Source organism: Lissotriton helveticus, chromosome 6 (assembly GCF_964261635.1).
Source record: "Lissotriton helveticus chromosome 6, aLisHel1.1, whole genome shotgun sequence".
NCBI classification, from domain to species: Eukaryota; Metazoa; Chordata; class Amphibia; order Caudata; family Salamandridae; genus Lissotriton; species Lissotriton helveticus.
Window position 1 is genome coordinate 1,280,790,199 of NC_136067.1, and position 23,538 is coordinate 1,280,813,736.

Genomic DNA, 23,538 nt, shown 5'->3' on the forward strand with positions numbered 1-23,538 from the left:
TAACCCTCTCTTTATATGCTGATGATACACAAACTATTGTGTCCCTGCACACGAATGATGGATCGATTCAACCCAATCTCACCCTTTGCCTTACTGACGTTGCTGGCTGGAAGATGATCAACCACCTTAAACTGAACAGAAACAAGACCGAAGTTCTGGTGGGGGACAATCGACCTCAGTTATGTGGTCCACAGTGGTGGCCAGCAGACCTAGAGCCACTGCCCATTCCAAGCTCGGTGGTCAGGAATTTGGGCTTCTGGCCGGATACCAGACTTACTATGGATCGTTACATTAATAAAAAAGGGGCATGATGCTTTTGTCTTCTCAAATGTATAAGGAAAATTCTTTGGCTCCTTCTTCTCTTCGTAAAGAACCATAGTACACTCCTTGATTATCACTAAGCTGGGTGTTGGTAATGTTCTATACTTAGGGTCCAGTAAAAGTTGGTTAACAGGCTTCAGATCGTGCAAAATGCACCCTCTCGTCTACTCTGCCATGTTCCTAAATTGGCTCTGGGCTCCTCTCAGCTACGCGTTCTTCATTGGCTGCTTATGGCCAAGCTTATTTAGTTCAAAGTGCTGTGCTGTATGCACAAGGATTGGCGGAGGTGTGGTCCAAACTATTTGAGCTCATTGGTGCATTTTTATTCACCTAATCGCACCCTCCACTCTAGCAGGTTGCATCTTGCCACCTTAAAACATGTGACAGGATCCAGGCTTCGTGGTAAGTCTTTATCCTTGCTTCGCCCCACTTTATGGAACATTTAGCTTTGAAAATTGAATCAGTATACTTCCTTTTTGGAGTTTCGTAAGCTGCTGAAGACCAGGCTGATCTAACTGTGTTATCTGCCACCGTGTCCTTTACTTAGCGCTTTTAAATCCTGTTGGGGTAGCCTTGCACTTCACAAATTTATAGATGGTTAGATAGATAGATGTTACTTTGTTACATTGTCTATTATTCATTCCTTTTGCATTTCCCTTTTTATTCTTATGTTCTTATTTCTTACATTGCCCTTTTAATAGACTGCACATTTTTAACTGTGGCTCCTGCCACTCTGTTAGTAATTCTATTCGGAATGTTATAGAAACTGTTATTGGATTCTGAAGGTTGTACTGGACCTGGTTGTACTCTGCCTCTTCCATTAAAGATCTTTTTAATATTTTGGATTTTTACTTCATTTACATCCTTAAACTTTACAAATTTGGCGACGAGGACAAGGAAGTACCTGCAACACCCTGAGGCACAGGAGCGGTACATACTTTATTTAAAAAATATATATATAATAATAATAAGAAAACTAACTCCTTTATTGTTGGTGGAGCATGGACCTTTTGAACTATTTTCACGCAAATTATTTTCGAAAATCTGAAGTTCTTACTGTTTTTTGCTGGAGTTTGAGGAATTGAATACATTTTGCCAAGATTGGATTTGGTTATACTTTTCTGCGAGTGGAGTATTTCATCGTCCTGACATCTAACCGGATCTGGGAAGTGCTTTCCTGAAAATTTGGATTTAATATCTACTTATATGAAGTAATTATACAACTTTGTACACTTTATCATTTTTCGCCATTGTATACTTTTAAATTGCTTCCAAATCTCTACGTGCGAGGATCGTTCACAAGTGAACCTGAAGCAGCTCCGTCATCAGGACAGCGCAAGGCTTCCATGGAAATGTGTTCAGCCCAGTGACACTCCTCACTACTCGACGGATACGCTTAACGCTCCGACATGTCTGTGTTGTCATGCAGACATTAGAGTGTAGCGCAACGTCATGACGTCAGAGGGAGCCATTTTCTTCAAGTAAGGAAATATACCGGAAGCTTTAAGGATTGCCAGTATTTTGGATTTCACTGTATCTCTACCGTCAAGGTAATTGAATCTTGCCTGTACTTTCACCACAATTCTTACAATATTTGAAACTAAGGAACAAGACATTTATATATTATCTACTGTCTTCGAGTGTATTTAAATCACTTGTTGGAATCCATTCTCCGGTGCATTTCACGCTGATGTGCACAGCTTTTCAAGAACTTACTTTTTTGGAGACTATACATCATGATTAGTTTTATTTTTGTTGTGTGCACAAACTTTTGAAAGTACATCTATTTGCATACTGCTGAGTGATATATATTTATTGTACAATATTTTTACATAACAATACTATTTCTCTGCTTAGCGTTATTTGTTTAAGTTAATAAGATGCAGTTTGATTCACCAAGTAAGTTTCTTCAGAATAAAGGTGATCCACCTATACCATGGACTAGGTGGAAAGAGGAGTTTTTAACTTATTTAAAGGAGATGGATGGAGACAGGATGGGTAATGAGAGAAAAAAAATATATTTTTCTTCATTGCTTGGGGTAGGAAGGACAGGCAGTGTTTAGGACTCTTCCTGTTATGTCAGGAGATTTGGGAGTATTTGATGAGGCGATGTTACTTGTTGAAACTAGGTTCAAGCCTATGACAAGCATAGCTCTTAACCGATACAAATTTTACACCCGTGTGCAAAAGAGTCTGAATCTTTTGATGACTTCTTGACTGCACTTGGATCACTGGTTATCTCATGTAATTTTGGAGCTATAACAGATGAGATGATTAGAGATCAAATCATAGTGAATGTTAGGAGCAAGAAAACACAAGAACAGTTACGGATTTTAGGTAATCCCAGTTTGCACGATACTATTTCCACTGCTAAAGCTTTTGAACAATCAGACAAATGGATGAAAACTGTGCAAGAGGTTAGCACTAAAGGTGAGAAAAATAATAACGTTTGTGATGAAATATGCGCTATGAACAATGTTGTAAAACACTCCCAGTCAACAAAGGTTTCTAGTGGGAGCGTGATTTGTTACAGGTGTGGAAGTAATCCTTACGTTGCTTCATTCAAATTCTGTCCTGCCATAGGAAAACAATGTAATAAATGTGGTAGAATAGGTCATTTTTCTAAAGCTTGTAGAGATGACAAGAGAAAGATGTTTGACAAAAAAAAGAGTTATTATAACAAGAACAATGATGTGTCTTGTGTGAGGCATGATCAAGGAAGTGAGGGTACATGCACCAAGTGTGAACATTCTTCTGGTGTTGGTTCGCATAAAGAAAAAGGAATTGTAGTTTCACTTATGAATATAAATGCAAGTGAAGGTGAAACGTTGAGTTCTCCTAAGTGCATAGTAAAACTTTTGGATGAAGATCTTGAGCTCATGGCAGATTCTGGTTCTCCTTGGACCATTGTAACAGAGAGTTATTTCCATGAGAAGCTTGGTAAGAAAAAATCTATTCATGATATGTGTCCACCAGATATTGTTGCTCAAGGGTTTGATGGCTCTGCCATCGATTTTATTGGGTACATTGCTTCTCTAGTACTCTTCAAAAGAAGGTCTGCTTTCATCAAATTATATGTTGCTAAGAAAGGAGTCAACTTGTTAGGGTGGAGAGACCAGTGGAAGTTGGAAATCATCTTAAATCCGTGGAGCAGGGAACCGGTAATGGTTGTTGAAGATGGTGTAGAAAAAACTGACTTAGGGAACAATTTCCAAATGTTTTTCTGAAAAACTAGGAAGACTTAAGGGGTTCATAAATGTCATTAAACTTAAGCAAAATGTTTCACCTGTTAAACAAAAGCTTAGGAATGTTCCCATCAATGTCAGAGAAGAGTTGGGTGAAGCATTGAAGGAAATGTTAGACACTGGAGTTATTGAGGAAATAGAATCCTCGGAATGGGCTTCTCCGGTGGTTCTTGCACATAAACCGGATAAATCTTTGAGACTGTGCATTGATTTGAGAGCTTTAAATGCTAATATACTGGTTGATTGTCATCCACTACCCAATATAAACGAAGTGGTGAGTATGTTGGGGGGTTCCACAGTGTTTTCCACACTAGATCTTAGATCGGCATATCACCAAGTGGAGTTGGCAGAGGAATCAAGACATTTGACAGCTTTTATTACACCTCAAGGGCTGTTCCAATTTAAGAGAATGCCGTTTGGACTGGCATCAGCGGCATCCGTCTTTTCCAGAGGTCAATGTGCCATATCTTTAAGGACATGCAACACTATGTCAAGTGTTTCCAAGACGATATACTAATTTTTTCTGGTAATAATGAGATTCATTCTGAACATCTTAAAAATGTATGTAAAGTTTTGAATGAGTATGGGCTTACTCTTAAAAGTAAGAAATGCAAGTTATATAAAGATTCTGTTGAATATTTAGGCCACACAGTGTCCAAGGATGGAGTGTTTCCTAAAAAATCACTTGTAGATGCAATGTTAAAAGCACCTGCTCCAGATTGTAAGGATAAATTACTTTCCTTTTCAGGACATTGCGAGTACTATAGCAAGTTTATCCAAAACTTTGCTACAAAAATGGAACCTTTGAGGGAGCTATCTAGGAAAAATTTAGAATTTGTGTGGGGAAGTAAACAACAAGAAGCTTTTGACAACATTAAAGCTGAGATGATAGCCGCACCTACACTTAAACCATATTGTTTGAACAAGTTATGCATTCTTACAGTTGATGCGAGTCTTTATGGATTGGGGTGTGTGCTGTCACAGCGTACGGGACAGGAAGAATGGAATGTCGCGTTTGCATCCCAAACTCTCAGTGTAACTGAGAGATGTTATGCAGTAATTGAAAAGGAGTTGTGTGGGGAGTCGAGCATTTCCGCAATTAATTCAATTCAAAAACTTTATTCGATCATTTTTGACAATAATCATAAAAGTACATATAAACATGATACAATAAAAATACATTTTTAAAAATCGATTGGTTTGTAAATACTCATGTTGCAAGGGACATATTTTTCCTCAGCTGGACCGACTTTAAAATAAATACAGCGGTGAAGAAACAAATGTCCTGTGAATCAAGCGCAAATAAAAGGCTCATGGCAGATTTAATAGTGGATACATTATATCTTTTAAAAAGTGGTTTCAAATAGGTTTTACGAAGTTAAAGATAAAACGGGCATAACAATAAAAAATGTTCCGGGCTTTGCTTTGAAGTCCCATCACATGGGCATGGAGAAATAGTGTGAGTCTTAATGTGCGGGTATGCTACAAGCGTATGAACGGTCCCCATCCGCAGTCTTGTCAAGACATATTGGTGAGAGCGGATGGTAACCGTTTTGAGGTATCCTGCAAAACCCGAATCCAACATGTTATACTTTTCATAAAAAATATGTGTAGAATGCAGAGAAATGGCAACAATACGCTTTGAAATCCTGGCCCTCATAAAAACTTGTTTGAGTTCTTTCTTAGGGATGTCTATGACTCTGGAGGGGTTATCACAAACATGTAGGTTAAAGACATCCTTAAATACACGGATAATGTAATTGAGCCAGGGGATACGGGAGCACTTGTCCATATGGAGACAGTCTGAAATGATCTTTCTAGTGAACCCTGTCTGCTCCTTAGACCAAATGGATCTCCACACCAGAAGTGGTTTTAGGTTTATTAGATCAGTAAGGTATTCCAGGCCAACCTCCTGGTGGATCAGGTTGGTTGAAGCGGAGGATGGTAAACAAAGAAGTTTTTTCACAAATTTATTTTCCTCCACCTGGAGCATATTGTGGTTACAGTGGACCCATACCCCTGAACCATAAAGGGCCAGGGCTACACATTTATGACGATATAAATACAACATATCGGGTATACGCCTGGATCCTAACTTGGAGGCAAACTTAAAAATACCAAAGGCACACCTGCCCATTTTAGGTCTTACATTGGTCACTTCAGACGCCCATATGGCCCTACTATTAAAAGTAATACCTAGGTAGCAAAATGTATCCACTACTTGTATTATTTGATCCCTGACTGTAAAGGGTCTTAAATTTTTAATTTTCTTGCCACAGGCCATAATAAAAGTTTTTGAATTGTTGATCTTTAATTTCCTCCCATTAATATAATCTACAAATTTATCCATGAGTCTCTGCAACCCGACAGGGGTTCTCGAGAACAAGACTGTGTCATCGGCATAAAGCAATACTGGGATAGGTATGCCGTCAACAGTCGGTGCATCAGCACTAATATCACGTAATTCAGACTCAATGGAATTGATAAAAAGAGAAAAAAGAAGAGGGGCAAGGACACATCCCTGCCTAATACCAGAGCCTACAGGGATATTAGGAGAACACTCGCCCAGTTGCCCGTAACGTATCTTTGCAGATAACTTCCTATACATTTGTGCCAGGAAATAAATAATTTCCCGTGGGGCGCCCATATCCAGCAAAGTTGACCACAGAAGACCATGGTCAACCAGATCGAAGGCACTAGAAAGGTCCGCGAAACAAAGAAACAGTGAGCCTTGCTTAGCGCGGGTATATTTGCCAATTAAGAGGTCCAGGTTTATGCACTGTTCTATTGTGCCTAACCCCTTGCGGAATCCAAACTGGGAGTCCGCAAGGATACCCTTTTCTTCGACCCAGTCCTCCAGACGGTTCAATAACACCCTGCTCATGATTTTAAGGGAGGCAGTAAGGAGAGAGATAGGGCGATAATTTTTTGCCTCTCCTCTCTCTCCTTTTTTATAGATAGGGATGATAATGGACTCCCCCCAGTCCTGGGGGGCCGAGGTCAAAGCTACTGCATTAAATACCTTGGGCAGTAATGGACTCCAAAGGGATACCTCGGATTTATAGAGGTCCACCGGTACCCCGTCGGGGCCCGGTGCCTTCCCCCCCCTTACTACACCGAATGGCCATGTCCACCTCAGTAACTGTAATATTAAGGGGTAAGGGGGTGTCAATCACAACGTCCCTATCGCTCCTTGCATCTAATCCATCAGGGTTAAAGATGCTAGAAAAATGTGCCACCCACTGTTCCTCGCTCACCTGTGCAGACAGTGCCGGGGATTCATCCTTCTGAAGGAATGGGCTGTTGACCGTGGCCCAAAATAGCTTGGTATCCCTAAGATCGACGATCTTAGTCAGGTTGTCCCAAGCTTCTTCTCTAAGTTCCTGTTTCCTGGCCTTCAGCTGGAGTGTATAGTCCCTCCTTAGGGTCCTAACTGCTTCCCTATCCCTGGGTTTACAATTGAGAGCAGCTTTCAGGTTTTGTAGGGATTTAGTACATTCCCTATTAAACCACCCGCAAGTTGTCCCCATACCTTTTTTCTTTGTACCAGTTAGGATTTTAACTATATTTTTATTAATGGTATCAAAACTACCTAATATACCGGCACTATCAGTATCAGACTCAAGACAATACTCTACCTCATCTAAACAGGCTGACACTATGGTACTTAATAGACGTTCCTCATTGTGCCTACCCCATTTGATTCTAGGACCATTGGGTCTATGTGGAACAACATCTGACACTGTATCATGCAACGCCTTTATCTTATCCCCCCACAGAGATAAATTCATTGTTAAGCAATTGTGGTCACTAAGGGCTAGGTCAACAACTTGGGGGGTGGTACACAAAGCAGTAATACTGGTGGAGACAATGAGGTAATCAATAACCGTCGCACAGTTCCTACCTATAAAGGTTGGTACCGGATTTCCCTCAGTATCTTCCCCCGGTAACATAATACATAGGTCCAATTTAAGCATGAGAGTATTGAGAGAATCGCCATAGGCTGTGTGTAGAAAATGGGCCTGGTCTTCTCCGTCCTCCCCACCATAACCACATACCCTCCTGCCAACAAAAGGACACATATGAATGTTGAAATCACCTCCCCACAAAATTTCAAACGGTACCCTAATTCGACCACACAACTTTTCAATCTCCATATCGAGTTCATCCACTATAACAGTGTTTGAGTGGTTAAAGACATTGTTATAATGATTTATTACTAGGACATTTTGCCCATCCCTATGTTGTAACCATAACAACTGCGAATGCAGGCCAACAGTAAGATGAGTTTTCACTCGCACCGGCAACCCAACGGACAGCAGTATCACCAAACCTCCACTAGCTCTACCCCTATTAGAGGGCTGGGCTGGGCAGTTATAGGCAACATAACCATCAAGGCGGACATCTTCAGTTACCCAGGTCTCCTGGAGACATAGGATATCAAATTGGGTTACAAACTCTAGCCACCCTAAACATATCGCCTTATTATTCCACCCGGCAATATTCCAACTTCCCCACCCAATCCTTCCCACAGAGGATCTTGAAGGTCTTGAGGCAACAATGGGCGAAGGGCCCATATAAGGGGGGGGTACGTCCATAATCAAGGGGTCATCTGGTAGCCGGGGGATAATACCACTCACCGGCGGGCCCGTAGGGGGTGTGGTGACATCTTCCAGGGTAAGGAGGTTCAGGTTGCCTTGAGGCTGCCCAATTCTCCCTTTGTTGCAACTGATGGTACAAGCAGCATTTGACCCGGTAGGCAGATTATCCTTAATAGGCCCTCTCTCCACCAAACTTCTGTCCATATCCCCCCCGCCATCTCCACATGTTCCCTCACCCACCTCCCCGGTGACCTGCTGGCTTCAGTCACACTCCTCCAAATCGTTAAACAGGTCGAACCTGTTGGTGGTCTCCAAAGGCGTAAATGGTTTAAGATGGTCCATTCTCCTATAAGAGGAGGAATTATGCCTTGGGGCCACGATGTTCCACCCATATGGGTCTACTGCTGCTGCAGCATAGTGCCCTGATAATGGGTATACATTATTATACACTGGAGGGCCGTAGGAGTTTGAATACATATGCCTGGGTAAAGGTGGTGGGGCTGGCGGAAATGGGTAACGAGGGGGAAACACCACTGAGCGTGGATAAAAGTATGTAAGTGGGCGAGGGGTGATATGATTGCTATCTTGATCGGGGGACCAGTTAAGTATGAAATGGACAGCGTTCTGGTCTCTAAAATTTATGACCACCACGTCACCCTCTACATCCTTGGGTCTTCCTCCCAGCCAGGGGAGGCGACGAACATGGACAATATCGCCATTGATGTTATTTGGGATCGGCCTATACATGCTCAACCAATGCGTTATTTTATTCTTTAGTTGAGCAAAACCCTCGCGTCGGTTCACCTCCAACTCTGGCACCCCGGTAAGGACTACCACGAAAGGCACTGCTTCCGGTGGAAGTTCTGGGAGGGGGGCCTTACTATGGTTCCCCTGTATGGGCCTCCCCGGCCCCCTATCCCTCCTCTGGTCCCCAGGAGCTTGTCCTGTGCTCCTCATTGACCCACTAGAAGGTACAGCAGGGGGCAATGTAGTTTTACTCTTTGGCAATACAGATGTAACTTTAGATATGCTTTCACTAGGGATATGTGGTATAACCACAGTCTGTGCAGGGGCAAGTGCAGGGGTTACAACAGGGGTGCTTGAAGGGGTTGGTAAAAGGATAGTTTGTAGAACAGGGTTAGGAAGGACCTTAGTGGTGGCTGACTTGTTACCCATATCCCGCTCTATCTTCCCTAGCCTATCATCCATTTTATTAAGTCTTTCTACAATAGCAAGAGTGTATGTCCTTATTATACACTCTATACTATCCAGCAAGGCGAGGTTTGGGGATTCCTGTAGTATCACACCCGTAGATGTATTGTCGATGCTGGCCTCCAGTACTTTGGGCGTGGGGCTTATGTGTATAGGTGATATTACCATGGTCCCCTGTGCCGGTGCTGGTGCCCGCTCCCCCCCTGATTTAATATTGGCTTTATTAGCTTTAATCCCAAAATCGGCATGATTTAATTTGCGCTGCGCTATATCGATCTTTTTCCGCCTTTTTTTATTTGGTGGGGGGCCATAAGTTTTAGTAGGCATAACTTTTTTGGCCCTACTCCTAGCTGGTATATTTGGCCTCTGAATAGGGGTTATCTGTGCCTTAGTAACAATTGTAGTTTTAGTTACATTGGGATTAATAGGATCAGTAGGGGCATTCACAGTATTCTGTGGCTCAATAACATTTATAGGCGTACACTCTCTAAATATTAATGGAACATTATCCTGGGAAAAAATACCGTCAGTCTCTGTTAAAGTCCCCTCAGAGGTATTGATGGTCAGTAAAGGCGAATCAGGTAGTGTCCTATTTTTCATACTTTCCACCGAGCGTCGACGCTCGGCCCGTCGTTCCGCTAGACTCGAGGTGCTAGGGGTATCCATAACAGTTTTCTTAAAATAATTGTCTAATGACCCATTTATCAAGCTCACTGGCTTATCTTGAACGACAAGTTCCGGAGTTAGGGCTTCAATAGACATTTTAGACAGCAAAAAGATACCCCTGTGGGCTTACAGTAATAATCCTACCCGCGTTAATATTCGGTCAGGGAATGTGGCCCCGCCCAGCCTTTTCCGGCCTCTGAGGGCCTCAGAGGGCCCGCTCTTTGCCCGGTCTTCGCCCCGGTTAGCGTCCCGCTGTCCGCGGGAGAAGGCGGGATTAAGTAGGGAGTGTTGGGGGCGGGAAGAGACACCAGCTGCGCTCTGATCTTGAATGCGCTGTGGATGCTGGGTCTCGCAGTCCCGTCCCGGCCCCCGCAGGCGGCAATCCCTTGTAGATAGCTCCTGAAGCGGAGCTCCTCCGGTGGACGGCAGGCAAGGAAAACAGGCAAGTGGCAGGCAGGCAAGGTTGAACAGGCGGCACCCATAGAGCAGGGTCCGCAAACCGCTTTATGCCTGCGGGAGTGCTGGGGGCGGGAAGAGACACCAGCTGCGCTCTGATCTTGAATGCGCTGTGGATGCTGGGTCTCGTCTTGTTGTTACACAAGACGGCAAGATATGGAATGTCAGACGTGTTGCAAAATGTGTGATTAATTGTTCTTAGTTTTCCTTAGGGAAGAAATGTGTTACATTGTCAATTATTCATTCCTTTTGCATTTACCTTTTTATTCTTATGTTCTTATGTCTTACATTGCACTTTTAATAGACTGTATAGTTTTAATTGTGGCTCCTGCCACTCTGTTAGTAATTCTATTTGAAATGTTATGGAAACTGTTATTGGATTCTGCAGGTTGTACTGGACCTGGTTGTACTGTGCCTCTTCCATTAAAGATCTTTATATTTTGGATTTTTACTTCATTTACATCCTTAAACTTTACAGACTTCTCCACAATCCTTCTTCCCTATTTCATTCCCAATTTCTTTAGCCATTTATTAAGCATTTCTTCCTTATCTATGATATTTTTAATAGTTCTCAGGCTGTAGTATTGAGAAACATAGGTTCTAGTTTTACCATGTGAGTTTAAATGTGCCCCTATTATGTTTTCATGTTGCATAATGTTTCTTAAAACTTAGTGACACAAATATAGTGTCTTGTGAGTTAGAGATGATAGGACACTTTTGGTTCCTGATGGACTCCGTAGACCAGTGACGTAAGTTCTTAGAAGTGGTTGATAGAATTCATGATGTAGAATGTTCGGTTAACGTTTACACAGTGAGGAAGAAAGACGTGTAATACCAAGCTCTTTGTGTGGTGTAGTCATTTACATGCTCTGAGGCTATGGATGACACTACAACTGGTGATAAGATAGTGGATACATAACCCGAAGAACTGCCAGTGCTCTACCAGAGAGTTTGCTGTGGTCCAGCAAACTGCTTGTGCGTGCTACATGTGCCTCAGTTGAAGTGAAGATCGCTTGTTGGCGTATGTGGAGTCAAAGCGTCACTCCAGCCAGTGCAAAGCTTTTGAAGAAGACAAAGATCTTACATAGAAATGTGTGTCTTATCGTCCAGGAACCTCCTGCAGAGGGTGTGTAAGAGGTACTGCGCCACAGCGCAACACAGAGCCATAACCCATAAAGAACGGTAACGCTAAAGGCAGCTACAGCCAGGTACAGAGAAATGCGAAAGGCAGCAAAATTCAGGTGCCACAAATAGAGAAACTCTAAAGGCAGTGGAAACCAGATCCAGTGCAGAAGATTGAAAATGGTGATGAGCACATGCAAGAGACAAAACCTGTACTTACCATAAAAGAGGAAGAAAGTGCTGCGTGGCTAGTGACTGGGCCAGATTACCTAAGTTCATGTACTGAGCCAGTACTTCCAGAAGGTACGGAATTAGGTGCTTATCAAGCACATACTCTTAATGTTGGTAAGTTCCTCAACTGGTTATAACACCGCTGTTTTCCTGATACCACGACTTCCATTTGAAACCGTCAAAAAGCAGAATATTGGTGCCAGATGTACTGCCTAGATCGAAACTGTTGGATGTTTATGAATGCACTGGAAGAAGCAGATAACAAAAAGATCATCAAATATCTCAAGAATCTTGCAGGTGAAGGAGTAAAGGAAGTAATAAAGAAAATTCCTCATTCTGATGAAGTCTCATACTGTCAAATCAAAGAGGTGTTAAATATCAATTTAAATCCAATGCCGAAAGTCGATTACGAACGATACATTTTCAACCAAGAAAGGCAGTAAGCTGGTGAAACAATCGACGAGTTTGTCGAAAGACTTGATATGCTCTTCAAACATTGTAAGTTCTATGAATTTAATGTAAAGAAGCCATACTTCTCAGAGTCATAAATGGTTGCCTTTCCGATTTATTCAGACGGCGAATGCTGAAAGAAATGCTGAGTCTGGAGTAACTTATCATGGCTGCAAGAGCCAAGGAATGTGCAGAACGACAAGGTGCTGACATAGAAGCTGGAGGAGCCCAGAGTGAGTTAGCACTGAACATGAAAAGTTAGCAGACACACAAGGTCGAGGGCCACAAAATGATGTCTCTAAAGAAAAAGAAACTGCGCTTCAGATGTGGATTTTGTTTTCCACATGAAGGTTAATGTCCTACCATTGGACAAATATGCAAGGGTTGTGGGAAAGACAACCATTTTGTGACATTTTTCAACGCAAAGTAAATACTAAGTGCATCACGTTGAGAAAACAATATGAAAGTCCGAATGTTCAGAAGCAACGTTCTAATACCACCCACAAGGCCAAGCAGACACTTCAGGTGAGGCAAATAAACTCAACAAAGTCGATCGTCGTTTAAATCTTCGTCCAAAAGTTCTTTGTTAAGTGAGAGTGAAGAAGATGGCTGTGCGATGTTGATCTCAACTATAGAGAAATGTGGGCAGGTAGGATTGGCCACAAGCAAGGAAGAATGCAAGTCTAAGAAAGATCGCCCACGGCGCTCTTTGCGCTCCTCGTCCTTATCACTAGTAAGCACCCCAGGGTTCCTCCGCTCTCGTACAGGGGGTCGATCTTTCCAGGTACAAGTTGCCAAACTTTGGAAAGGCATGCCACTTACTAAAAGACAGATGCACAATCACCTCCCCTTCAGGAAGGCCCTTAAAACTTGGTTGTTCCAGCAATAGCCCCACGTTCTTCTATTGAGTCAGCCTGCCACACTCACTCAATGCCGGACACTCAGTCGAGTAGCTGCGCACTCTACAAATACCCTGGTAACATAACATTACATCGATAGGTGGTCACGAAATTCATTTAGACAGTGTCCTAAAAATCACATTAAAGGTTGAATGGTTTTTCCACACCTTGTATCATAAACAGTGGTGCGTCGATAAACATCATGCCTGAGGAGAAGGACAACAAACTGTCTTCAATGCCCCGTCCCTCCCCATTGAAGACAACGCGTATTCATGGGCTGCACCGACGACATTAAAAAGTCAATGTTCATTTGTAGCAACAATGAAGCACAAAAAGACAAAAGCGCTAACACGAATTCATGTACTTCAAGTTACGTCGGCACATGCTTGTTTACTTAATTTCAGTACGGCTGCTGAAATGGGACTGAAATCTGGTAATTACAACGCAACTGCTCATCACAAAATAGTGAGTCAGTTTCTATCATTGTTTCATAGATTAGGGAAACTTAAGACAATGATGTGCAACTGCATATTAATGAGGACACTCGTTCTGTTGCTCAGCGATGTCATCAAATTGCATTTCATATACAGGAAGCTGTTGAAAAAGAGCTTGAGACATTACTAAAGCTTGATATCATTCAGCAATCTACTGGTCCAACACCATGGGTTTTGCCCGTAGTGGCAGTGCATAAAAAGGGCAGTGAAGGAGCTGTACGCATCTATGTTAACATGTGTTAAGCTAACTGGGCAATTGAAATAGAACAACATTTAGGTCCACGCATTGCCGATATGATCATACAGCTGAATGGTGCATCTCTCGCCTTGATCTGAACAAAGGATATTATCAATTGGAACTAGCAGAAAATTGCATGTACCTTACTACCTTTTCTACCCATATTAGTTTGTTCAAACATAAAAGATACATTTTCGAAGCTGCAGAATTTTTTCAAGATTTAATTAATCGCATAATACAGCATGTCACGCATGCTTTCAATTACAGGGATGATGTATTGGTCTTTGGGACCACACGAAAGGAACATGATAAAGCTCTCACACAAGTGTTCCATTTATTTGCTATGCCAAAGTGTCACCTTGGGTCAAAGACCTAGGGATACCAACCCAGGGCCCGAATCTTACCGTCTCCTTCCCCCTAAGGGGAACTAATACCCAATGCCGATAAGCAGAGCTCATGGGCGCGACGTCCTCGCTGCTCCCTGTGAAGACTAGATCGCTATTCAGTATGCAAGATGGCATAGTAAGTACGGCATAGCCACCACAACTACTGCATTACTGTTTCCTCTTAAGGAGTGAACATTCACGATCATGACACGCTGATCTGGTTTTTGGTATATAGAGTGTGACTACAAGCTCTCTTTTCCACCGGAGGACCCAGGATGCAAGAGATTTGTATTATTTATGTATGTTTTGTGCGTTTAAATGTATAGTGTGCTCTGTGTTGTGTGTCACAAGAATCACTAGTTTCACTAAATGTGCTCACCTCAGCCAACAATATATTATATTTCACCAGATCTTTCACAATGAGGTGGTGTTTTGATATATTTATAAGCTCTATACAAACCTCTTAATTTTGTGCTTTACCCATAATACTGCCAAGATTTTGGCGGGCTAACTCTTCCGTTATATATTACTCATTACTGAGCAGTAACACCAAGTAGGTGCCATAGTTTTGAATTATTAGCATGCAGAGTGTGTGCAATCATTCAGTACTATAATAGTAGTGAAATAAGGGAGTTAGATCATTGGTCCTAAAGAAAAGCCATAGGGTTTGGCTTGAAACATGTAGACCATTAGAAAGGTACATTATCACCTATGCTTTCTACCTTTTCCCTGTTTTTTAAGAGGGTAGATTAAAGTAGCACTTACCTCCCACTCCTATTTTCATCATTTAGAATATATCTATAAGTGCTCCGACATATCTCGTAGCACGCCTGCTCCGCAGCGGAACAGGATGAATCCTAAGATGGAGCATGATACCAAGGGGTAACTCTGGTGGATAACGATTATATAAGAAAACCAAGCATTTTCTTTGTCTTATGGAGGGTTAGCTCATTAAACATGGAAGGGCTCTTTTGTTTGTTGGTACATGTCAGTGGGTGGGCAAGCCCTTTTGAGACTTTCCTCTCATCACCACCTTTTATATTGAGATGATTAAAGTCACCAGCTATATTGATATTGGAGTGATGAATATTAGCAAGTGCTAACTTAATTGAATGCCAGAACTCAGAGTCAGATCTGACAGGGTCATAAACAATAAATAAAGTAAGGTGCTTGTTGTCAAAAATAACGTTGACCAACACACATCTACCATCTGAATTACATTCAGTTGAAGCAACTTGCATTCTCAAGGTTTTATGGCAATAACCACATCATTCTTTCGATCTACTGCTAGAAAGAAAAAAACATGACCAAACAGTAATCTCTTCAGTTAGCAGATTCCGAGGCGTTACAAGGTGTTACTTGTAAAAAAGGCAATTTTAGAATCAAGTTTACATAGGTGAGATAGTACTTTTTGTTTTTTGATAGGATGTCCAAGTTCACAAAAGTTCCACGAGACAACGTTAAACTTATTGGATACATGAAGGCAGAAATACAGGAACAAGGATGGCAAGCTGCAAGGAAGGGAGACAAAATGGCCACATTAGTTGTACAAAACACAAGAGAAGAAAAAAAGGATGAGAAATTGAATATCAGATAGTCACCCAAAAAAAACAGGAAGGAAAAGAAGGGTAGAGACAAAAAAAGGAAATCGATAAGGAAGCAAATGAAAAGCAGATCAAGGATAAGCATCCAGACCTGGGGGATACAACAAATAACAATGGGTATGAGACATGTTTAGTCAATAACGAGATCAAACGCTGAGCATGAATTAATAAAATGGAAAGAATAATAAAGGCATATTCGAAAAAAGACAAAAGCATTAAACATCTTAATTCTTTGGAGCAACATTGTCCATAGCAAGTGATGTGATACTTTAAACGAACATCCTCAATTTGACGGGGTCATCAAATGGTTTAATAGTACCCTCATAGGTTATCTGCATAAACATGGATGGAGAATGGCATAGCACATATTCAGTTGTTTCATTTAATGGCTCAGGGTGAGAAATTCCTTACATCGAGCATTGGTTGTGTTAGAAACATCTGGGCAATGAAAATATTATGACCAAACAGACAAGACGCCACTTGTCTTTGGCAGCTTTCAGAACTGGAAGAAGGTCAGGAAATTACAGAACAGCGTAATGATGCCGTGAGGCTCGGATGAATGAAGATTGAGTCTACCAAGTCTGTTGCAAGTTGAGAGGAAGTGAAGTAGGAAGTCCGAGTAGTTCTGAAAGAAATTTCTTTTAGAAGTCAAGGAGGTTGGGTCCCTCAAGAGCTTCAGGCAAACCATACAAACAAAGGATGTTACGACAATTCCTGTTTCCTAAATCTTCAGTGTGAAGTTTGAATTTCAGGATCTCTTGTTCAAGTAGAGGAATTTTAATAGATATATCCTGAAGAGAACTGACACTTTGTTCCTTCTCCTCCATAACAATCCATCTGCCTTCGGTCTTCTGCTATTTCTCATTAGTGGCATTCTTTAAAGGCTGCACCTCACCTCATCAAGAATGATGTCCAGAACTGGATTACTGGATGAAAAAATGGGTGATGGTGGATCATTTTGCAAGGATTTTAATCTGCCCATAAACTAAGGGCAGGAATAGAGGACAGCTTTGAAGCAAGTACAAAAAGTAAACAGTTCAGGAAAATATGAAAAACGTTGTTAGGATGTGGCAAGAAGATTCTGTCATAGGTTCAGCTTTTCAAAATGCCAGTAAAAGTAATGTTTCATAGTGAAACTAAAGAAATAAGTGTCAAATAAATGGCAGAAAAGACCAAGTGGTAACTTGCCAAGCAAAGAAGAGAGTAACAAAAATAACTGAGCACACCAAATAAATTAATGTGCAATGATTGTGCCGTCCTTCAAGTAGGAAACTCGAGCTGGTGCCATTTTGAGGAGCTCAGCACTCAAAAAACCCTTCACCGGTGCATGAAAAGGAAGATGGGCCAAATCATGAAAGGGCGCTCCTGAGGAACAGAAACATGTCAGGAGGTCGAGCAGGGGCCAAGGAGAACTTCAAATTCCGGAGAATAGGCTTTTATTTCCTGAATTAACTCAGAAGCTCACGAAAACACCACCAACTTGATCAGCACTGAAGCCACGCCACCTCCGATGTTAGACTTTTAATTTTGCCAGCTGTTCTGCGTCACCAGGGTTTTAAGTTTGAAGAAACAATGTAGTCCCTGTCTCTTGTAGTGAGATCCTTATTGAATGATACTATGGAAAAGTTGACAGCAGAATTTCACAATCATCTCAACAAAGTTTTGAGGTATGCGCCCAATTGTCATATACTTAAAAAACGATCCTTTGCCAGATGCAGTAGCCTTCTTTGTTCCCTAAGTAATAGGGCGGTCAATATTATTGAGACTGTCTCCCGCGTATTATTCTTGAGAGCATAAAACGGGGCTCACAAAGTACTGTTATCGATAGCAGTGTACTCCTATTCAGATTATATCAATTTACCTCTTTATTCTAGTTCCATGTATTGTGACGCTATACCATCAAAAGCCCAATAAGTAAATTTGTTAAAAAATATTTTTGGGACTCCGACAAAATACCAAACATGAGAAACTTCGGTAGTAATTCAAGGTTTTGATTACACTGTCTGGCTTTCATCTGCAGGGAGCAAGGCTTATACAGATGTATGATTCATAGCATCGAAATTATGTATGCCTGTGCAATTTATTGTCCTTGCTAGATCACCCTCGAAGGAGTTCGATTTGGTAGATCTTCAGGAATTCTCACCTAAATACGGTTGTTTGGAGTTCATTTCTTAAGTCTTGTAAAAAACTATATTTCTCATGGGTTTTCTTCAACTGCTGTTAATTTCTGTAACAGCTGTCTCCCCTTCCCTTAGTTTAGTCTATGTTGCAAATGACTATGTTCCCGGAGAAAGGTAAGTTGTGACTAAGACATTGTTTATGACTCAACCCTGAAGCTTTTTATATCAGCAGCTTGGTGTTCTAATTCCTGTCTTCATCTAGTGCTGTCTTTGTAGAATAAAGTGCAAAACATCATATATTCGTCTGACGGCTGGCGTAAAATGGGGGTTTCTTGCTGCTTCACACTATGATGAACCCACACCTACATTTATGAGAGAAGATGCTAAGATAGAAACATGTAGTGTTTATTACATGATCTGGCAAGCCCATGCTTTTTAGTTAGGAATGTAGGGGAAATGACAGCATCACTTACACCTCACTACCCCTTATGAACAAGAGGCACACCTGCTTTATTTTTTCTTGATTTTTGAGCATATAAAAGTCCGTGCATGTACAACAATTTGAAAGATGTAACAATCAATCCTTGGACTTCCTTATTTTCAACTGTTGTGCAAATGTCATATCTGATGGAGACTTTTAGTCGCAGATTCCTTACCTTAGAATTATCCCCAGGTGGCAGACTGGGTCTGGAAATTCTTTCATTGACAGTACCCCTGCCTACCGGTAGGTGTGATTGTTCTGCTCTGCGTGGCATCGTCCAGGCCGTAAGTGACCTGCGTGGTGCCTATATTAGCACCACCCAAGCATGCTGATGACAGTTCTTTATGCGCCAGTCAATGCAGATCTGGAGAAGAGCTACCACAAGTCACTTTTTGAATGACCTTTTTAACCTTTTGTCAAAGATATTTTGAGACATTGTCTCCTGGTGTGACTGGGATGACCACAAGGAAGGCTGCTTTTAAACCCTGTGGCTCCTTTCACCGGCAAATGTCTGTGACTGACCCACACCTTGTCTGCTTCTGGTGGTGTCTAGAGCATGACGCCAGTACCTGTGTTGATTGTCGTGACCCACCATGCCACCACGGCATAAAGCTTTCCAGCCCCTGAGTGGCCGAGGACGTAGTACCCACAGACTCCATGGGTCAGGTAGCCTGAGGTCAGGCCAATCTATCACTCCCCCAGCAGATGCGGCCTCCAAGCCTCTTTAGTTTGCCCTTCGACCATCATAGGCAACTAGTGGGAGGCAGGCAGGATACACCACCACCTGCTCCACTGGATGTCAGTAACATAAGACTGCTGGGTTCTCCAGAGTGTCCGAAGAGGCAACTCCCTACCCTTCGTAACTGCCACTTCACCCATGCAATCCACTTATGACAGGCTAACGGAGGCCCATATCACCTTATTCTGCCAGGAATTGTTAGCTTTAGTTGCGAAGGGAGCCATAGCGAGGGGGCCAACATCAGAGGTAGGCTGTGGTTTCTATTCCCACTACTTGCTACTGCCCGAGAAGGACGGAGACCTTTGTCCTATCCTGGACCTGAAAAAGGGGAAATTCTCCCTCCTCACGACTTGCAATGAAAGCCTTTCTACCCTCCATCAAGGGAAGGCTCGTGCACGTTTTTGCTGACAACACTACCACCATGTGATACTGCAACAAACCGGGCAGGATGGGGTCATGGACCCTTTGTCAAGAGGCCCTGCATCTCTGGACATGGCTGGAACATCAGGAAATTTCCCTGGTGGCTCAACACAGAGCGGGATATCTGAACGCCAGTGCGGACAAACTCAGTCAAAGATGCTTAACAGATCACGAATGGCATCTCCATCTAAAGGTGGTGCAAGGTCTCTTTCAGTAGTGGAGAGAACCTTAGTTAGATCTGTTCGCCACTGCCAAGAGCGCACAATTTCAGAAGTTCTGCGTGCTGGAGTTTCCAATGCGGTACAATGCGGCACTCGCTCAGAGACACTTTTTGTCTCGAGTAAAGCTCAGGTCTCCTGTATGTTTTCAACCCATACCACTCTTGCGCAGAGTTCTCAAAAAGATCAGGAACAACCGGGCCCAGGCCATCCTTGTGGCTCCGGACAGGGCTTGGAAAGTCTGGTATCCTGAGCTGTTGGGCATAGCCATCGGTCCTCCAATAAAGTTGCCCCTTCGGGAGGATCTTTTATTGCGGCAGCAGGGGAAGGCTTTCCACCTGAACCTGTCAACACTCCTCCTCTATGTGTGGAGATTGAGCAGCAATAGTTAACAGCTTTCGACCTTCTGCCCAAACCCTGTAATGTCATCCTGACAACCAGGCGTCCCTCCACTAAGACAGTATACACCTACCTTTGGGGCAGGTTTGTGGCATGGTGTGCAAAAAAACAGGTTGACCCCCTTTCTGCTCCACTTTCTCAGGCTCTTCTTTAGTCTTTCTCTTGCCCAGCAGTGCTCTGCTTTGTGCACCTTAAAAGGCTTTCTTTCTGACATCTCTGCATTTCTGCATTTGCCAGATCAGCCATCCCTTTTCAAGTCACCTATTGTACATTGGTTTCTGAAAGGTCCCCAACATTTGTTGCCACCTTCATTATGCTTCAGTGGGACCTAAACTTAGTCTTAACTTTTCTGATGTGGACTCCCTTTAAGCCATTACACAACTGTCCTATCAGGCTCCTTACTATCAAGACAGCCTTTCTGGTGGCATTAACATCTGCCCAGAGGGTCCGTGAGCTCCAGACTTTGTCATCTAGGCCTTCGTTCCTCTATATTTTCCCAGACAAGCTGGTCCTTCGCAATAGAGTTTCCTTCCTACTGAAGGTGGTCACTCCCTTTCTTGTTGGCCAGTCCATCAACCTGTCTACCTTTTATGCTCTGCTTCATCCCTTTAAGGAAGAGGAGGGACTCCACCGGCTAGACTCAAAAAGTGCGTTGTTGTTCCACCTTGACAGCACAAAAGTGTTCCTGTTGGACAACCAACTCTTTGTGGTGTATGTCAGAGACCAGAAAGGGAAATGGACCATCCTCCGATGGATCGTGCTCTGTATAAAAATATGCTACGCATTGGCCAAGAAGCAACCCCCTGAAGGTTTGCGTGCTCATTCCACCAGAGCTAAGGCTGTGACCACTGCATTAGCACCAGAAGTCCGGGTCCTGGACATCTGCTAGGCAGTAATGTGGGCATCTCTGCACATTTTTACCAAGCAGTACTGCCTGGACAGTCCCGTCCGTAGAGACGGGCACTTTGTCCGCTCTGTACTGCAGCACTTTTTAGTGTGAATCGTTTTACAGATCCTCCTCTGGATCTGCAAAAGGAGGTATTGCTTTAGTGTTTATTCTAAGGTAAGCAATCTGTGGCTAGAAGTCTCTATCAGATCAACAAGTTAATTACCTTTGGTAACGCCTTATCTAGTATAGACTCTATCTAGCAGCAGATTCGTTACCAACCCACCCTTGCTCCCTGCTCTGTGAACGGATATATAGACTGATGTTTTTTTTCCCTTTTTAGGGCCATACTTTTCACAAACCAGTGGTCAATACTCTTCATGGCTCTGTACTTCTGGCATATAAAGTCACGAAAAGAAACTGAGGTCAGTGCTCTAGGGTGCCCTTATATAGGCACCGTGCATGTCTCGTCTGGCTCGAATGATGCCGACAATGCCATGCTGAGCCGGATGACACCGCCTACCAGCACACACGGGTGTCTAATGCCTGGGGATAATTCTAAGGTAAGGAATGTGCAGCTAGATAGGGTTTCTACCAGATAAGGTTTTACTGAAGGTTAGTAACTTGTTCTTTACAGCAGTTATCATGTAGATACTCTATTTCTCTAAATAAGTAGTCTAACTCTTGTGCATTCTATTCCTTGCAGTGAGAGTGCCCTATTTCATTGACCTTAAGAAGCCACTGGACCAAGGCTTAAACCATACTTGCAATTTCTACCTGCAGCCAGAGGAGGATGTAACCATTGGCGTCTGGTAAGCAAGCCTCTGGTTACCAATCTTATTAGCCCCCTTTGTGCTTCCCCTTTCTTCCAGATACTCTTTTATTTGCCTCCTTTTCTTGCCTCCTTGCCCGACACTCCCACCTACTCCCCCCTCCCCAAAAGTTGATGGATGGACTCTCAACCAAACCTCTTTTCCGGGAGCGGCGATCAGGGAGCAGCATTCTGCCTTGTGAAGGTGAGTGAGGCAGCACGAGCATCAGTGGAAGGTAAGTAAGCAAATGTCTTGAGAGACTGTGTATTCATACGGCTTATACTTTCTCAGAAAAACTGCGCATTTGTTGGTTAGCATAGACGTCAGCACTGTGCAAGACTGATTCTATGCACACCATTAGGATATGTTGGCCTTAGTCCTGCTAGCTCACTGTGCGCCATCTGTACCCCTAACTAGGTAAGGTGACAGGTGGAATGTGCCACCTCAGAGGCTGATAACCCTGACCCCTTAAGGAAATTGTGGTAAAAGATCTAGAACCTTTATTTTGGTTACTCATACATACCCTAAGAGATACACAAAAAATGCACAGCATGACTTTTCAATATTTTTTGAAGCATTGTGATTCTTGAGTAAAATATATGCACTGCAATAATGTAGGAAGCTGGGTTTCTGTTGCAGTAACCCACCCCCACTTTTTAAAAGTGAGAGAATGGTTTTGAAGAGTGTCAGGAAGATTGGCGCTAAGCAAGTTCCCAGTATGTAGGGGGTGGTGTGGCACTTTTATGTTCGGTGCGAGCATGTCAGGGGAACAAAACCAGCAGAAAACAACCCCTGCGTAGACAGAGATACGTATCCCTTGTCAAGTGAAAAGCAACTAGGTTCCTGTGCACACAAAATTCTCATGTAGTTCTCAGGTGAGAACCAAAGTAAATTAAGCCTTAGAGAAATGTTTTCACAAACTAATCAGTGTGGAATGAAAGAAATGTAATAGTTCCGCATAAATCAGTACAAACAAGAGCAAAAAGGTGACACGTGTTTCGTCACACCGTGTGCGGGTAATGACTCGTCAGGGCGCCAAGCGTGGTAGGAGTAAGGGTAATGGTGGTAACGATGGAAGCTGTTACCTCGGTGAGGAAAAGAAATAATATGAATAATACACGGGCACGTCTCAGGACAGGTCTGTCCTAGTAAGCGTGCTGAAGTGCAACGCGGGCACGGATAAGTGCAGTGGCCAATCTCATCATCCGGGTAGTGGACTATTAAATTTCTTTCACTCCACCCCCACTTTTTGCCTGACTACTGATGCACTTTGACTTGATGTGCCCTGGGTCCCTGCCTATCAGGTTCCCAGGGCCTGTGTTATTTCCCAAAACTGTACCTTGTACCCCCAATTGGCACCTCTTTGGCCCCACGTCAGTCCCTTGTAAAAGGTACCTTGGGTACCAAGGGCACTGTGGCCAAGTAAGGCTCTAAGGGCTGCAGCACTTATTGTGCCACCCTTTGAAGCCCTGTACCTTAACACACACACTGTCATTGCAGGCTGCATGTTTTGGTGCAGAGTCGACATGGCACACATC

At 42.9% G+C, this 23,538-nt stretch overlaps 1 protein-coding gene across 2 annotated transcripts in view; it reads left to right on the top strand.

The window, feature by feature from the left end:
• Positions 1-23,538, top strand: part of ABHD12 (abhydrolase domain containing 12, lysophospholipase) — a 495,702-nt gene that overhangs the window by 263,535 nt on the left and 208,629 nt on the right. For both annotated transcript variants that reach the window (XM_078649029.1, XM_078649028.1), the window contains one exon: positions 21,895-22,000. In XM_078649029.1, the coding sequence (XP_078505155.1) occupies positions 21,895-22,000 (106 nt within the window). The remainder of the gene's footprint in view (positions 1-21,894; positions 22,001-23,538) is intronic.